The sequence below is a fragment of the Urocampus carinirostris genome, chromosome 13 (genome assembly GCF_059441175.1).
Source record: "Urocampus carinirostris isolate Australia breed hairy pipefish chromosome 13, RoL_Ucar_1.0, whole genome shotgun sequence".
NCBI lineage: Eukaryota > Metazoa > Chordata > Actinopteri > Syngnathiformes > Syngnathidae > Urocampus > Urocampus carinirostris.
The window spans coordinates 27672868-27690181 of NC_142361.1; the positions used below are offsets into that span (position 1 = coordinate 27672868).

The 17314-nt window shown below is 41.0% G+C and overlaps 2 protein-coding genes across 3 annotated transcripts in view; one reads left to right on the forward strand and one right to left on the reverse strand.

The window, feature by feature from the left end:
• Positions 1–424, reverse strand: part of mapk8a (mitogen-activated protein kinase 8a) — a 33093-nt gene extending 32669 nt beyond the window's left edge. Inside the window, exon 1 of one of the 2 annotated variants that reach the window (XM_088351163.1) lies at positions 275–424. In XM_088351163.1, the coding sequence (XP_088207289.1) occupies positions 275–325 (51 nt within the window). In that variant the 5' untranslated portion in view covers positions 326–424. The remainder of the gene's footprint in view (positions 1–274) is intronic. The other variant, XM_088351162.1, reaches the window with a different exon arrangement.
• A 117-nt stretch (positions 425–541) lies between these two features.
• Positions 542–17314, forward strand: part of ptpn20 (protein tyrosine phosphatase non-receptor type 20) — a 55414-nt gene continuing 38641 nt past the window's right edge. The window contains exons 1-15 of the mRNA XM_088351191.1: positions 542–770; positions 5206–5354; positions 5445–5608; positions 7952–8017; positions 10560–10739; positions 10803–10872; positions 12638–12718; positions 12825–12912; positions 12997–13150; positions 13364–13435; positions 14659–14833; positions 16156–16291; positions 16360–16498; positions 16568–16720; positions 16793–16978. Of these exons, the coding sequence (XP_088207317.1) occupies positions 5231–5354; positions 5445–5608; positions 7952–8017; positions 10560–10739; positions 10803–10872; positions 12638–12718; positions 12825–12912; positions 12997–13150; positions 13364–13435; positions 14659–14833; positions 16156–16291; positions 16360–16498; positions 16568–16720; positions 16793–16978 (1788 nt within the window). The 5' untranslated portion in view covers positions 542–770; positions 5206–5230. The remainder of the gene's footprint in view (positions 771–5205; positions 5355–5444; positions 5609–7951; positions 8018–10559; positions 10740–10802; positions 10873–12637; positions 12719–12824; positions 12913–12996; positions 13151–13363; positions 13436–14658; positions 14834–16155; positions 16292–16359; positions 16499–16567; positions 16721–16792; positions 16979–17314) is intronic.

Genomic DNA, 17314 nt, shown 5'->3' on the forward strand with positions numbered 1-17314 from the left:
TAATACCGAATGCAGTATTACATGACATAACAGATTTGCAGATGCAAACTACAAATGTTCATTTTTTGGGCAAAATGTTCAAGTTTTTGCATCTGCATCCGCAATGTGCAGGTCTGAAACGCGGCATAGCCAGCCAATCATCCCTGCAACCAAGTCAATCTCCCCCCGGTACCCGCTGCGCATGATGCCCCTGCAGGGCCTGCAGAGAGTCGCATAGGAGCGCCACCTGGACGTCCCGGTGCAAACTCCCGCATTACGAGCGATCTCCTCTTACCCCTTGTTCCAAGAGAGTCTGCAGTGTTATGATCATTGTGTCGGAGCGCATGCATGCACAAAGGCTTGCAGGCTTGCAGGCAGGTAAGCAGGTTCGTTCTTCCCGGCTGCTCCAGCCACTTTGCGACCGCCGGACGGATTAGTTCGATCGGCGTGGCTGATCTCTCGCCTCCCGCTATTGGTGCTTCTGACTTGTCGCCGTCAAGACGAAAGCTCTGATCCAATTATGTGTTTAGAGTGCTAATAATAGGACAAATTACAGGTTAGGGGAGAGAGAGAAAAAAGTTTGAGGTCTTCCCGATCAAGCCCGGGCTCCATGATCGCTTTGACGGCGCCGGGTTGGAGGTCCGCGCCGAGGACGAACCGCATCATCCCGGGGAGACTTCGAGGGAGCAAGGCGATGATCGAGGGGATTATTTTGGATGTATGGCGGTGGGAGTATTGAGGACGTTCGCACACAACAACATTGCTGGGTTACATATGTGACCAGTGACCAGGTAAGCCTGCTGCAGTGGATGCATCTATGTCCCCTGATTTGTGAGCTTACCCTTAAGCATCAGGCCCAATCATTTATGACCAATAATGTGAAGTATAGGGTACCAAGTCTTTTTTGTTCTGTTTTGATCTCTAAACAGCAGCATCCTTTGCATGGTTTCTAGTTAGCACTTGGAAAGTAGATTAAGGATGTCAATAGCTCGGTTGGCCAAATCAATAACCCACAATCATCTTGAGTAATAGGATGACGTATGTAAAAGAATACTCTGAAAAGTCATTTAGAATGTGCATGTGTTGGAATTTGTATAAAACATAGCAACAAACAAAGATTAATTGGGTTTTTCTTTTCTAAAGAAATGCATTTATCACTTTTTCCAGACCGATACAAATACCGATACAGAACCCTTGGGTAAATATTGTCACATGTATCATACCAATACTGCTATTTTTCATATATTGCCTCCCTCCCAAAATGAATCCTACTACCTGTAAATCCATTTTAAAACAGTCCAGTTTGTACTGGTATTGGCCATCATTTTGTTTCATATCTTCAATTCAAGCAGGTAACAGTATCAATACAATACAAACTCGCTCACTCAAATTTCCTCTTTCATTTTTTACTTTATCGCTGCTGTTATTTACTTGCAACCCCCTCTGACCGAGTAAGCAGTTAATTAGGGCAAAAGTAAATGTTATTTGGATTATAACAACACTGTCATTGAACTAGTCAAAGAACAGGTTTCTAAATTAAAATTAAAATTATATTTAGTGTCATTGATGACAGCGTAGTAAACATTGTTTACAATGAGATAAGATGTCGCACTCGAGGATAAACATGTAACACAAAACATAAAATAGAAAAATAAGATAGGTATATATTTACAAGGTTGTGCTTGGAGAGTAGCTTAAGTTGTTATTGCATCATTAAAAACAATGCAATAGAAAATAGTACACTTCCATTAGCAGAAATATATTTCCAAAAAGGGGTAGAGAAATAAAATATGAATACTAATTTTTCAATACCCAGGCAAAATGTATATTTTTACAGTCTTGTGTGCTTGTTTAGTGTGATGATGGCCCTGGTGAAGAAACTTTTGGGTTAGTTTCCAAAATGTCTCCTCGGTTGGTTACCATTACTTTATAGGCACACTATTTTGAAAACTTTATCTTCTGTGTTACGAAAATATAACAAGCGATTTTAATGTTTCACTGAAGTCAAGTCAAGTCTTGTTTATTTGTGACGCCCTTAATCACAAGGAGTCTCAAAAGACTGCGAAGACCACAGATTATTGCAAACTTCAGACTATGATTACACCATCCCCTGATCTAAAGCTTACATGAGGGCAAGGAAAAACTCAAAAACCTTAAGTCAAGTCATGTTTATCTGTCTCGAAGGGCTGCACAGACCACAGATTATTGCAAACTACAGAATATTATGACACCATCCCCTGATCTAAAACCTACATGAGGGCAGGGGAAATCTCAAAACCTTCAACATGAGGAAAATGAAGTAACCTTGAGAGGGTACCGCACATTTTCTCTCTCTTTATTTCTTTGTTTATTTTTTTCTGTTTCTATTTCTTTCTCTTAATTGTCTCTCTGTTTTTACTCTTTACCCATGTTCTTTTCTCACTCTCTTTCTTTCTATTTCGATTTCTTTATTTCTGTCTGTCTCATTTTTGCTTCTCTTTTGCTCTCCCACTCTTTCCTTCTCTCCTTTTCTCTACCTCCTTTGTAATACTGTAGTGTCTCCTCCTCCAATGAATTTTACAATACAGTTATCTCTTGTTTATAGCGGGGGTTAGGTTTCAAAATGAAACTGTGATAGGCGAAATCTGTGAAAAGGAACCTTTATTTTATTTTTCAATTATTATCCAAATACTTTATTATACACTGAAACGAAAACAAAAAATCCCAAATTTGTTTAGTACCGAAACCTTGAAATGCCATTTTTTTGTCATTTCATTCGGCTTTTAATGAATGCCCTCACCTATGGAAAAGAAGAATCACCTTAGAGAACCTTTTACTCATTTTATTCATAAACATGCAACTGGAAATTTTAGGTGGAGCCTTGTTCTTGTAGCCTGAATGCTTATACATTTTGTTACCCCCATAATGTCAGGGCAATATTAACCCAACTGAGGTCTCATAAAAGTGCCAACCAGAGATCATATACCGCCAATATTCTTAACAATAAAAAATACCAGGTACGATAAACAACATTTTCAGCACCCAGTTGTTATTGGTTAGCATGTATGGATACAAAAAGTGAACTCAAGACTTTTTTTGTGTGTGACAGCACTACTGTACCTTTAAGTCATTCACAGCCATTGATTGATGTAGACATAAAAAAGAAATCATTGCAAATTTGATGTTCATCTAAATATAAAGCAACCACAACACGAAACAAAATATCACGCAAAACAATAGAAATAAATAAAAGTAAGATGAAGCCATTCCCCCTGTATTTTGTAAGAGAAAGCCAATTTTTCGTCGCATGTTCGTTTATATCCGGGTTATAAGACGAGGGATCTATTAAAAAAAGAACTGTAGAAAAGCAGTTCCTCTAGGATTTTTATTACAGAATATGCCGGGCACAAATGAGCTACAGAACAAGGGCCTTTAAATCCACCAGTGCAAACTCAAAATGGCTGACAATTACTTTTACACTGGGAGTGTAGCTCGTCAAAACGAAACCTAAACTTTGAGGAAAGCAAAAGCAAAGTACAGTGGTAGTGAGAATTTTCAATGTACAATGACCATTTGTTTAGACTAGTTCTAACAAGTGCTGTAATTATCTATATTAAGGTAGCTTTTGGCTACAAACTCAACTGAACTGATACAATGGAAAAGGTACATAATAACGACTGAATAAAGAAATAATTACAACAAAATAAATGAAGACAGTATTAATGACTGAAATAATAAAGAGGTTATAAATGAAAGCATCAAACAATCATGGCTATGTACGCAGTGCACATTCCAATACAAACAACAATTTGTTCGTTTTTACGCTAAAGATGATAAATGTTTTTTAAATTCCATTATAAAGGTCTGATTTCCTAGGACGCTGCCTTTAAAACCATGACATGGCAAGCAACTAAGGGATCATGTCACACAGGTACACCTCCCTCACAGCCAGCCGGAGGTCACAAGAAAGCCTATTAGGATTTGGGACACGCGGAGACAGCAGTGGGAAAAGAAACTAATAGAATGAGATCGGGGCGGACAACCTGGATTTTGGTGCAAAGCCCTTGAGTGTCGTTAGTCATTATTTTGAGTACTTTTGGAGCTTTTCAAGAATGCTAAGAATTAAAGAATGGGCAGAATATATAGCCCCCTTCAACATTAAGGACTTCAGTTTCTTGCTACTGTGCATCTCAGCACAAAACAGACTAGCATCTCTATATACAGTAATCCCTTGTTTTTACGGAAGTTGTGTTCAGAAAAAGTCCTGCATTGGTCAAAAACCCTGAAGTAGAAACTTTTATTTACTACAAATCAGTTTTATATATTATTGTATATACGACTGTAACAGGTTAACTATAAATCTCCAAATAAAAACACACTGAACAAAGAAATTGCAGATTCATTAATGGTCTTCATTGTCATTATACAACAGTACCACAACATTGGAGGGATTATCCTTCCAGCATAAGAAAGTGATGTATAGAGCGTCCGGTTAGAATCGGGGATCCTCGTATTGAGCCAGGTCTTTTTGATGATTAAAACACAAGAGTCACAAATGTAGCGGTTTGGCACGAGTTGTAGCTCCAGGTCATCCATTTCGTGTGTAATTGATCTGGAGTTGTTGATATACAGGCTCTGCAAGGGTGGCTTAAGAGAGTTGTTAGGTAGCCTGGTAGGCTGGACCTGCAGCCTTACTAATCCTTTTTCTCCTGACGCCGCCTCAGTCTCTTCCCAGACCCAATAATAATCCGCGGACCACCCGCTGGGGATCATCATTCCCTTGCGCTCTTCTGACTTTCCCCAGAGTCCGATTTATTTGACGGATTTCTTTTCGATGTAAAAATCCGCTAAAATAGTAGCTGTCGCCGTGCTTCACAGTATGTTTTGACAGACACATTGACTTGTTGACCGCCCCGCTGTTGTACTGACAGCATATACCAGCATAATACAGTCACATACACGGACAGTCACGCACACATGTCACACAAACACGCACGAAGCTCTACCAACCTGCCGCCTTGATAGCCTTTGCTGTGTGCTGTCTGCTGCAGAACACAATGCACGATACAGTGTTACCAATGACAACAAAGACAATTACATTCAAAAAAGGTGCAGAGTAGACCACAATACAGCGAGGGAGGACTGTACTCTAATTTTCTCCCCATTTGGACTCCAAATGTGACCTTCACAGAACAAGCCTCGCCATCCATTTTTGTGGATCAATGACGTGTTTGTTTGTGTGGCCAGGTGACACGCTGGGAATGTGTGCAGGATGAGCAGCACATTTGTCACATTAGCTGAGGTACTTGAGGCCCGGGGGGGGCCTCTGCTCGAAGACGAGGTTTGGGCCCTGCTGCTGGCCACTGCGGCTTGTTTAGTGGAGACCTCAGAGAAAGGTGCATTACCACCCAAACGGATATTTATTATTCATGCCTTCACATATGCAACAAACGTGCACCCGCGCTTTCTTTGCTTTCCCCCATCAGGTCAAAATAATATGTGCAATATCATAAGCCCTGCCTCCTTGCTGCTGTCGGCTACCGGTAGCTTAGCATTTAAGAACTGTGGCCTATCAGAGGAGGCGTCCACCTTCACTGCTCCAGAGATGCTGCAGGGCCGTGCCAGCTCAACCAAACCTGCCATAGAAAGGGTGAGTGCAAACTATCAAACTTCACGTTATTTGGGAAACAACATTGCCTTTTTTTGTCATAGTACTATTATTCGTTGCAGATGCACTAACAAATTCAGTTCCAGGAAAAGCCTACTGATATGACTCAGATACATCGCCTTTGACATCTGGTCGCCGTTGTTATTGGTGTAAAGCGTCCTCCTGTCCTTACCTCGTCAAAATGTAGCCCCCAAAAAGTATTTTCAACGACTTTTTTGAACCCAATTATATTGACATATTTTCAAGGACTTATCAATACAATTTTTGGTGGTTGTGTAAGAACGATTCGGTCTAAGTTAGCCTACGCAATGTCGTCTTAACGTCTCCAAAGTGACGTTTCCAATTTTCACTTTTCGACCAAATAAGGGTGTCTTTTGGACAGAACATTGGTGGCTTTTTAAAATATTTTTAACATATTTCAACCTATTTTCGAGACGCGGTCAATGGGTTTAGAATTATTTCAGATTTTTTATTTGACCGACAAATTTAGTCCAAACATGCTTACCTCGTCTAAATGTATCCCCCAAAGAGGCATCTTTTCAGCATTTTGAAATATTTTTTTTCAACTTTAATTATTTAACAAAATTAAGAAGTTTTTGGGACAGAACCAGTAAGTCAAAATAACGTTAAACACTTCATAGAAATTGTCTACAAGTTCATGGATCCCTTAAGCTCCTGGATTGTCAGGGCACCACTGAGAATGCAACTCTGGACGGCTTTCTCCACTGTTGACGGTCCCTGGCCTGTTCTTGGGCCGTGGCAAAGTTAGCACCAGTCTATTCCCTAATGTTGTCGGCCCATTTTTTGGAGGGTCTTTCTCTTCTCCTGTCCAACTTCCAGTGGTATGGTCAAGTCACAAGATCATCAGGAATGACCAAGATCATTCTCCAGGGCAGAATGATCTTGGTCATTCCTGATGATATTGTGGCTTGACCATACCACTGAAGTTGCCGTCTGCGCACAGTTGACAACAGTTCTTTGAATGACAATAAAGGCAATTCACTGCTGCAATGATACACTTTCATGGCAAAACTACCGCTTTTCTCCCATTTATATAGTCTAGCAATAGTTGATCAAAGACAAACAAGACAATTCTAATTCAAAATCACTGCTGCATAGATACACTTTAAACATAACTATTGGTGACAACAGATTAGGTAGCACATCATCTTGTTGCTAAGCAAGGATCCTGCACTTTTCAAGAGGGCAGTACATCCATCCCTTCATTTACTGCGCCACGTTTCCTCACTAGGGTCGCAATGTATACAGGCAGTGGGCAGGGACACCCTGAACTGGTTGCGCACGAAGAAACATACAACCATTCACACACTAATTCATACCTAAGGTCAAATTGTAGTCATTATTAACCTGCCTTGCATGTCTCTGTAATGTGGGAGGGCATCGGAGTGCCGGGAGGAAACTCATGTAGACACGGGGAGAACATGTAAACTCCGCATGGGGAGGCCAGTCACTGGAATTGAACCCTGGACCTTTGCACCAAATGGCTGACTCACTAACCACTCAACTGCCGGTCTGCCCCTGCGCCACTTATTGTCACTAGTGTCGCGGGGGGAGCTGGAGCTCATCACAGCCATCTTCATGCATTGGGCAGGGAAGGGCGGTCCAATCTTTTTTCAATACAAATTTTTAATCGGAGGTAAAAACTCATGATTAACTGTTTAGTATGGGCCCCCAAATGTCAAAAAATGTCAATTTGATAAACATTGTGTTTTTGGACAAAGTTTCAGCCAGAAAATAGCTTCAGAAAACAGAACCTTTATTAGTCGTCAACTGTCATTTTCATTGGACAAAATGGCCGCCGCCCCAAGATGGATATGAATAGTTCAATTTTACCGCCTGAATATTATTCTAAAAACACAATTTTAACTGGAATTCTGCCTTTAAACTGCCAGGTTGCCTTAAAACCTATAGGGGATAAAATTCATTTGGGTTGTCTTAAATTTCCCGTTTTTTTGGAAAGTGGCTAAAAATCAGATGTTAAGACTTGACATTTAAATGTACTTCTGCTAAATGGTGAAAGAAATCTAAATATTTGCTAGTAATCAAGACAATTACCATATGTGTTATAGCTTCCAAATAAGTTAATTTTGCAATTAAAGTAGGTTAATACTGCCTACAGCCTTATAACTTAACACAATAGTCGTACAATTTGATACCGTACAGTATTGATTATTTCGGGGATAACAGCAAACACAGAGCATAAAAATATTTTATAGAAGGATATATCCTTAATAAGAATAATGAGAAAAACACATGTATTGATTATGTTTTTTCGTGTTGACTAACTTGTTTTTTGTGACACAGATGTTGGTGTATTCTCTGGGTATGACCCTCTACTGGTCAGTTGATTTTCACCTACCTCAAAATCAGGTGAGATTTCAACAATACATTGCATCCAGAAGTTTTTCACAACGCTATACTTTCCTTCAATGTTATTTTTATGCCCTCCTTTAAAAGTGACTTGATTAATATTCCCCACATTTCTATACTCAACAACATTTACTGTATATAGTTAGGAAACGAATAAAACAAAAATCGGAACATTACGCGACACCAGTATTATCGAACCAATCTGACAACTGCCTTTTGTTTTCTGGGTGCTAGAGATAAGATCTTGTGCCCGGGCCCGACCCAAATTTCGGGTCGGACCTCAAATGTCAATCATTAACTTGGGTTTGGGCGAGGACCAGGCTTTTTCTCTTGCTGTTTTATTTTATTTTATTTTTTAATTAGTGACGTATCGTCCAGTGATAAAAACAGCTTGTCCTGCAGTTTAAGGTCTGTGCTCAGCTCCAAATCTCTGAACCTGCAGAGGGTGGTTAAGCAGAGTAGGTCGGCGGCATAATGGTGGACCGACTTACTACGCCGCTGTACACGCTACCGGAAGATAATCCGCCGCACTATGACGCTCTGTGGAGCAGCAAAGAGTCCTGAGATGCCTTGGCCCTCACTATACAGGCTATGGTTAATCATGATGCCTGATGGCTTCAATAAAAGTTTCCAAAGTTCCTAACCAGTGGGCCCACCAGACTGGCGGATCGCCAGGCAGGGAGAGGAACGGAGGAAGAGGCGAGAGTGGAAGCTTGATCTTTGTCGCCAATTTTAGGTTCAATTAGGCACTTGGAAACCGGCTCTGCGTTAATGGTCGTTTATTTAAAGTAGCCAATCTTATCACCACACTTGGGCAACCGCAGACTTTACGGCCGTAACGTCAAACCATGGTAACATGATCCGGTGGCTGTGTTTACCTCCCACATACCTTATGTGTTCTATGGTTAATTTCTTTGTTAGAAAATCCTGGAGTGCTAATCGGTGCGCGCACGCACCGTCGCATGCTCGTGCGCTGTGTGTGCACTCGGCGGCCAAAGTCACATTTATTTTGTCATTCTTTGGTGTCTTGCTGGTACTCATAAACAAAATATGCTAATTCAGGGATTTTAGAGCTCGGTCCCTCAAATCAAGTTAAATTGTCGGGCTCGGGCTAATATCTGCGGGACGGGTTGGGATGGGCTGGATTTTCTTGCGCCTAATCTCCCCTCAACTGGACGCTCTTTGGAGCAATCCTAATTAGGTGTCCAAGCATGAGCGAGGTCATTATAAATAAAAAAAACTTTTGTCAGTACAGTGCTCATTTGCTCTCCTTCCAAAAGTGGGTTCCATTTCTCATTTTTTTCAAGAGAGAGAGCCATACTATATATCTTAAGACACATTTCAGCAACAATGCAAAATCCACTCTCCAAAATCAAAATTTTCAGTGCATTTTATTTTACTATGTGAGATTAGATCAGGGTGCCCAAACTCTTCAGAAAGCAGGACAAATTTGGTACCCTGAAATGTGTGAGGGGCGACTATTTAGCCTGGCATTCTTTAACCAGCCTTTATTAATTCATCCCAAAGGTTACAGTGCTAGCCTTCGTATCAATTTTAACATATGTAGTTTTTGACTCGCAGGGTCTCCTGAAAAAGCTGTGCCGTTCAACCAGCTTCCAGTTGCTTCACATTTTCACAGCGTTTGGTGTCTTTTGATATTATATTCTTTGAAAAAAGCCTCAGTCTCCTGGGAAACAAGGCAAACGCAGTTTTTTTGGATTTTAGTGAAAAAATACTGCAATTTACCCTTGTTCTGGAAGCAGCAATCCTCACAGTAAACTCAGTAAAACAGTAAACCTTTTTTGGGCTAAAATTATCACAGAAAGCCTAGAGCAAGGTGGCCAAAGGGTTACTGCCATCATCTGGTAAAGTTTTTTGACAAATTTATTGTATACTGCGGTCAACATGTTATTAATTTTATGACAGTGGCCGCGGGGCCAGTAAAATTCTGATCCCCTACCGCAAATGGGCCTTGGGCCGGACTTTGGACATGTCTGCGTTGGATAATTTGATAAAATTTATGAAATAAAAATAGTGCTCGAGCCTGTGTCCTGTATCATCAAATATACCACTTTAAAAGAGATGCTTTTTGGTTAAACATATCTCATGTCATCCAAAGGGCCAGATATATGCATTGGAGGATTATCAGTAATTTCATTTTTAAGAAGGTCGATAAAAAGCTTCAGCTAGTCTAAGGCTAATCTGTAGGCTACCAGGAGTGCCTCACTGTTAGTTTGGTTCTACAGTATTTATGTCATGTCTATGTTATTTACAGGTAGGTTAAAGAAGCTAAGCTCAAAACATTTACTTACAGGCAAGTTCAAACCGCAGAACTTAATGCTCAATTCTATTTTTTGGGTGAATTCCAACAATGCATCGCTGCATAAAAATATTCCTGTTGCACACAAATAAAACAGATTCCTCGTGTTAATTGTCTATATACATGGTTACTATACTTGAAATTCAGGTAATCTAGGTGGTTTTGGAACCACCGTGAAAATCAAGGAAATATTCTAGTTGATTTTTAATACATTCCTCCCAGCCGGTCCAGTTGAGTGACCACCTCAACAGCCTCCTCCTCAGCATGTGTGAGGACGTATCCCATCGCAGGGTCTCGGTCAACTCCATCTTGGAATCCTGCGAGTGTCGTCAGAAAACCTCCAGCCTGCCGCCGTCTGCCACCGTCATTCGGCAACTAGTGGAGGAGGTCTTTGGTGAACCGGTCTGTCCGCACAACATGGATTGTTTTTAGCTTGTTTTTTTTCTGAGTTACTTGTTTCCACAGATGGATCACAGCTCTGACAGCAGCTTGCCTCTTAGTGGGCGGAGCCAGATGATCAGAGAGCGGCTTCATGGTAAGTCCATGCAGGAAGTGCGATTCTGATCCTAATTAGTATTTTGAAATCGCAAAGATTGTATAATACAGACCTAACTCTCATGGATGGTAGAAAACCAAAGTGTGTTGTTACCATAGTCAAATAGTTGGTCGGCTAAACTGCAAAGCAACACCTGTAGACCAATATTATCTCAATACTGAACTGCTTAAACAGTATTCTTTATCATCTATGGATATCCTATCTCTTATACTGACCTTGGTTGAACAAGGAGTGCACACCATAATAAGAAGTGAGTTTTATTACACCAGAAAGTGTAAATAAAACATATTTACATTCAAAGTATCACACAACGCTAATCAATATCACTATTGATCAATGTTCCCTCTAAGCTGCGTGTATGCACAATTGCGCACTGCCCAGAGCTTTTCCGCGCACAAGAAAATCTAGCCAGCTCACAAAAATCAGGACTCGAAATGGCTAATTAAGAAGCGAATTAGGTCAAAGTTACAGTGCATGAAGGTAAAAATACATGGGTTCCACTGACGTTGTGTTCTAAATGCAGGATTTTGAAGTTAATGTCGAAGTTGCACAAAGTTAAGTAGTCAGTAAAGTTTTTCAAGAACCGGCTTCTTCGGCTTGGCTCACTAAAATGAGGCGGCTCTTTCGGGGCCCAAACGACTCTTCAGGTTGTTTTTTCTTCTTTAATCCCAACAGGGCCAAATATTATGTAAAACTATGCACAAAATGACTTAAAGGAAAGGGGGAATAGAACAAAAAAGAAAAAAATACCAAAATGAAAAAGTCGGTAGCCGGGACTGGGAGAGCAAGGCATGGTCGGGGTCAAAAGCCAGAAAGGGAGAGTAGACGTAGTCTGGGACAAAAAGAGGTCGTAAGCCGGGACGTGAGAGCAGACGTGGTCAGGATCAAAACGGGTCAAAGCCAGAGACAGACGGGAGCAAAAAACGGGACAGGTGGAAGTCAGGGTCGAAAAAGGCTTGTCTAGTGTTCACTGAGATTCGCAGCCAGACTGACAAAAGGAGACGGACAGTACTGGGTTCAAATACTGACAGGGAGCCGATAAGAACCCGCGGCAGTTGGCGCCAAATTAGCGGGTAATCATGAGATTGGTGGCCATTTAACAATCAAAAATTAAAAATGCAATGAATAAAAAATTGCTATCATTTAACTACATCATTTGAAAAAATTGGATTCAAAACATGTCATCAGTAGATTAGCCATTTTTTTGCAGAGGGTATTTTATCAATATGAAAGTCTACTCATGAGTTTGGCATTAGCGTGAAAAAAATGTGCTTCTGAAAATGTATAATGTAGATGTATGTTTCTTATTTTCTGGGCGATATCATTACTCTTTTCTTGAAAAGAGTAATGAGACATCACTAATATTATTTTTTTCTTAAGATTACGCGAGAATTAAGGATAATTTTTTTGGTATCAGCCACCTCACAAATACCGATACATTTAAACAGGGCTTGTACCTGCTCATACCTATTTAACACATAACTTTTGCGGGATTCATGTTTTTTCATTTGAATTCATAAAGAAGGTTTAAGAAGTCTTAACTAATTGTTTATTCAACAAAAACCAAGTGTTCAGGTCGACAGGATTAAATTCTTAACCTAAAGCAAGTGTAGGATTAGATTCTTTCTAGGCGCAGTAATCGGATACTGGCTGCGGACTTTAGTCTCACCTTTGTTCAATTAAAAATGCGTTCATCATCATTACTGACCTCATGGTTATTTAGATTGAAAATATTTACTTACAGGAAGGCGAGGGCCTTTTTCAGACTTTGGTGATAGTTGTCAGGAAAGGAGAAGATACTCAACAGACTCTGACTCAAAGTCGGGTAATATATTTGTTTTTCTACTTGCCCACACGATACAAGACTGTAATGATGTCACTGTATAAAATAATGGCAAAAACATCTCCTTTGCCTGTCCGTCCCCCCGAAGCCGTCCTTCCAGGGTGTGTACCTCAAAGATCTTGGAAACATCGCCCGAGAAGCTCACCTACAACTTTGTACCAGTCTTCATTAGAAAGGCAAGCGCAGCCTTCCATTTAAAACATATTTTGTGCTTTTTGACTTTGAGAGTTCTGTTGTACTTCTATCGTCCTGCCCCTCAGACTCCCGCGAGGGGCCCGTCATAGGGACAGCACTTGCAGTTGGCTGGGGCGCAGCCCCCAACACGACGTTTCTCCCAAGGCGTCGGGCAGGTCTCACAGTCCTTCCATCACCTTCAGTGAGTCCTCAATCAGCCTGAGCCAGCGGAAATCCAAGGTAAGAGCAAATAAGCTCATACATGCTGTGAACATGCATGTAAGGGGGATAGCGGGCATATTCATGAGCTTTCTGTAAGTCTGGGGGGGGGGGGCGGGTCATGGAAATAAGCCTACTCGGGGTATATGGTGAAATGTTTTTATGTATATTAAAAGCACAAAGACAGTGTGATGTATTAATATTGTGATAATCATCTTCTCTTTTTCCTACCAGGCTTTAGGTCCAGAATTTATACGAATGGCTGATGAGCAGCAAATTGTTCTTGAGCTTCCTGGATCAATTGTGGTAAGAAAACGCTTTTTATATTACTTTTAAAACTGAAAATAAAGTTAGATATGAAAAATAAAAACATGTCAAGTCCAAAGGGAAAAGCACAACTTTTCGGATTAGTTGATTGACCCATTATGTTACGGCCGACGGATCGCCAACCGAACAATATATAGCTGGAGTGTTTTTCAGGGTTACCAATCTGACCTGATGCAATTTTTGGGTTAAATGACTCCTGAAGTTGGATTTTTGAACCATTTCACATTAATTTGATTATTGGATCAGTTGAAATTTTACAAAACAGTGTGCACATAATTAACTTTGTGGGATAATTGGAGACAACATTTAACTAACTGTACTCAAAAAGTGTGACTAGTTTTGTTTTTTTACCCAAATTAGATCAGGATATCTAATCAGTCCAAACTTTTGGGTTACGAAATGGAATTTTTTTGGTTTGGTGAAAAAATGTGTCAAGAACCGGAACAGGATCAGGACCCAAATGCGTGACATTTCTCACACAAGCTTCTATTTTATGGGAAATGGAAAGTCATGCACGTTAGGCAGCAGTCTGGCATGGAAAGACACGAAGCCAGAGACCGACGAGATCGACACCAATTGCCCGAGCAGATATCGGACAGATGGGGTCGATACCGGACAGGACGGGACAGACAGGATTGATATTGAAACAGGATATCGAAATTAATCAGGACAAACTAGACGGGAACGAAAACTGGAGCGAATAATAAACAGGACAAAAATAGACGGGAACTAAACTGGAAACCGATATTAAACATTACAAAATAAACAGGAACAATACCGTACAGGAAATACCAACAGGAAACCGAATCAGAACCCACGTCATGCGGGGTAGAGGTTCGTTGACGGACTGACAAAGGAAGAGTGAGAGCACTGAGCTCTATCTGTCAACGAGCCGCAGCTGGCGCCACACGGGCGGGGCCAATAGGGCGCCATAGCAACCGTGACAAAATGTGGTTATTCAACCAACCTCAAAGTTGTTAATTTATTTTTGACCCAGCATTTTAGCCTCAATAGGTAAAAAAGCAAGTTTATTCCAATGTAATTCAACACTGTTATTCCGTTCAACCCAAAAATTGTGATTTTTGTTGGTGATTCATCCCAACCTTTTGGGATTACTGGTAAGTGAAACCTTGACACACAGTGTAGAAAAATACAGAACTGTAATGCCGGATATTATTTTTATGAATGTGCCTCCTCTGCAGTCCAGAAAAGGCCGCTTGTGTTCGTCTCAGAGAGAAGTGACGGTGGCCCTGCCCAGTGGACAGTACGCAGTGGTCCGTTGCGATACTAAGTCGCGGGCCAGGGACGTTTTCGACATGGTGGTGGCTCACGCTAACTTAGTGGAGCACTTCTACTTCGGACTTGCCTTTCTTGACGGTAAAACTTGTATGTTCACTCATGTAAAGGATCATTTTGTTTACTATAACCTTTTGAGACCTGAGCTCTTGTTTGATGAGCAGTGATGTAAATGCATGAGTACGCCAAGGCATTGATCCTTTTTCTGATAATAGTAGGAGTACTCAACGTTTTAAATTCCTTTTCTTTTTCAAATTTGAATTATCATTGTTAAAAGGCATCCAATATCAATGTCGGCCAATGGAATGACTTACAATATTTTTAAAGTAGATTAATATTGACAGTTGCTACCGATATCAGAACGTGGCATCAGTACTCTGGCGATACCTGGCCTCATATTTTGGAGCGGCAGTAGCTCAGGAGGTAGAGCGCTCGTCTTGGGATCAAGGAATCCCAGTTCGAATGCCGGCTCGTCCGTGTCACATGTCGAAGTGTCCTTGGGTAAGACACTGAACCCCTTAGTCTTCGTCAAGCCTCTCTCTCTATTGTCCCTCGATCAATCTCCGATCTTCTGTCTTCCGTCTGAAGTTCTTTTCACAAGCTGGGGTGTCGGCTCTTCCCATGGGGCATGCTGACTCCTCCCATGGGCGTGCCGAGTCCTCCCATGGGTCGTGCTGACTTCTCCCATGGGCGTGCCGACTCCTCCCATGGGGCGGGCCAGGTGCCAGTTTCACCACCTCCTCGCCGAGAGGCGTCGCGATGTCTAAAAAACTCATATCCGCAGAGCTTATCTTGCCTCACGTCCTTGTGCGTCTAGCTTTCTCCGTCAGAGTCCTGTTATCAACAGAACTAAAGAAAACATTCGCATGCGGAACGGCGCGACCTGTCATCAACCTTAAGCCTCCTCTATGAAAACTCTTCATTGCATTCAATAAATGTAACTTGTATAAAATTGTATGAAATCCCTTATAGTCAAATAAATAAAATATCAAATCCATCACCATGCTTAAGTCAAGTCAAGTCATGTTTAATTATATAGCCCTTAATCACAAGGAGTCTCAAAGGGCTGCACAGACCACAGTTCATTGCAAACTACAGATTATTAATACACCGTCCCCTGATCTAAACCCTACATGAGGGCAAGAAACAAATCAAAAACCTCAACATGAGGAAAATGAAGAAACCTAGAAAAGGGACCGCACATTAAGTAATCCGCCTTCCAGGATGACCATATTGCTAAGTTCAAATACTATTTTGAAATGGGTATCTTACTTTTAACAATTATCGTCGTCTTCAGTGGGAAACTCACAGAAATTAGTGTTGACTATTCATACTGATGATAGTTAGAAGGTTGTCTGCATATCATGAAAGTGACATCAAGCATCTCCTTTCTTCCTCTACAGATGATGAATATTTTTTTCTGGACCAGGAAACAAAGATTTCCAAAGTCGCTCCAGATAGTTGGAAAAAAGGGCAAATACTTTCATTTTCAGTGTTCCTTCGTGTCAAATTCTTCGTGGACGATATCTCCTATGTTTTGTAAGTACAAAGCCACAGCCATTACTTTTAATGCCGTCAGACTTTCACCTGTTTCCTTTCTCCTCCAGGCACAGACTGACTCGGCATCAGTACTATTTGCAGTTGAGGAAGGATATCTTAGAGGATCGCATGCACTGTAATGAGGAGACCGGCTTGTTTCTGGCTGCGCTCGCTCTCCAGGCTGAATTTGGGGATTACATGCCAGAGGTACAACAACAATGAACCACATCTGCGCCTTACAGTTTGGGTTGCATATCTGTGCTTTGTTTTTCATAGCTGTATGGAAAGAGTTACTACCAGCCAGAACATTATTTGTCAAAGAGAATGCTTGAGAAGCTGGCACTGCCCAACGTGAAAGAAGAGCTACCGAGACTGCACGCCAGGCATGCCCCAATGGGCCCAGAAGAAGCGGAAATGGAGTATCTCAAAGTATGTTTCTTTTTAAAATGATCGGGTGCTACATCTGCTTTTTGGTTCTTCACCGTCTTGGCTTCTCATCAGATTGCCCAGCAACTGCCAGAGTATGGGGTGATGTTCCACCGCGTTGGCAGAGAAAAGAGGCCGTTGATTGGTGAATTGGTTTTAGGAGTCTGTGCCAAAGGAATTATCGTGTACGAGATGAAGAATCAGGTCCGGACTGTCACCAGACGCTTCCTCTGGAGGGAAACGGACTCTATATCTACTGGGGTAAAGATGATTGTAACAAATGACCAAATATGAGTGCAATAAGAAGGTTTAGGACTCTGAAAATGATTAGTGATGCAAGAAAATCACTAGATATTAGACAAGTACAGGGATGACATCAGAGCAAAATAATGTGACAGTTTATAGACTCTCGTGCATACTCGGATTTACTTGCAGGAAATATTTAGATTTATAGAAGTCCTATTTAGAGAATAAATCAATAATAATTGTGAGGATTAATTGATTATTTAATCCAGTAGTTAAAATTTGATCATACTTAATGTTCCTAAAAATTTGCAACCTAGACAACAAACTTAATCTTAACATATTGCCTGCCAT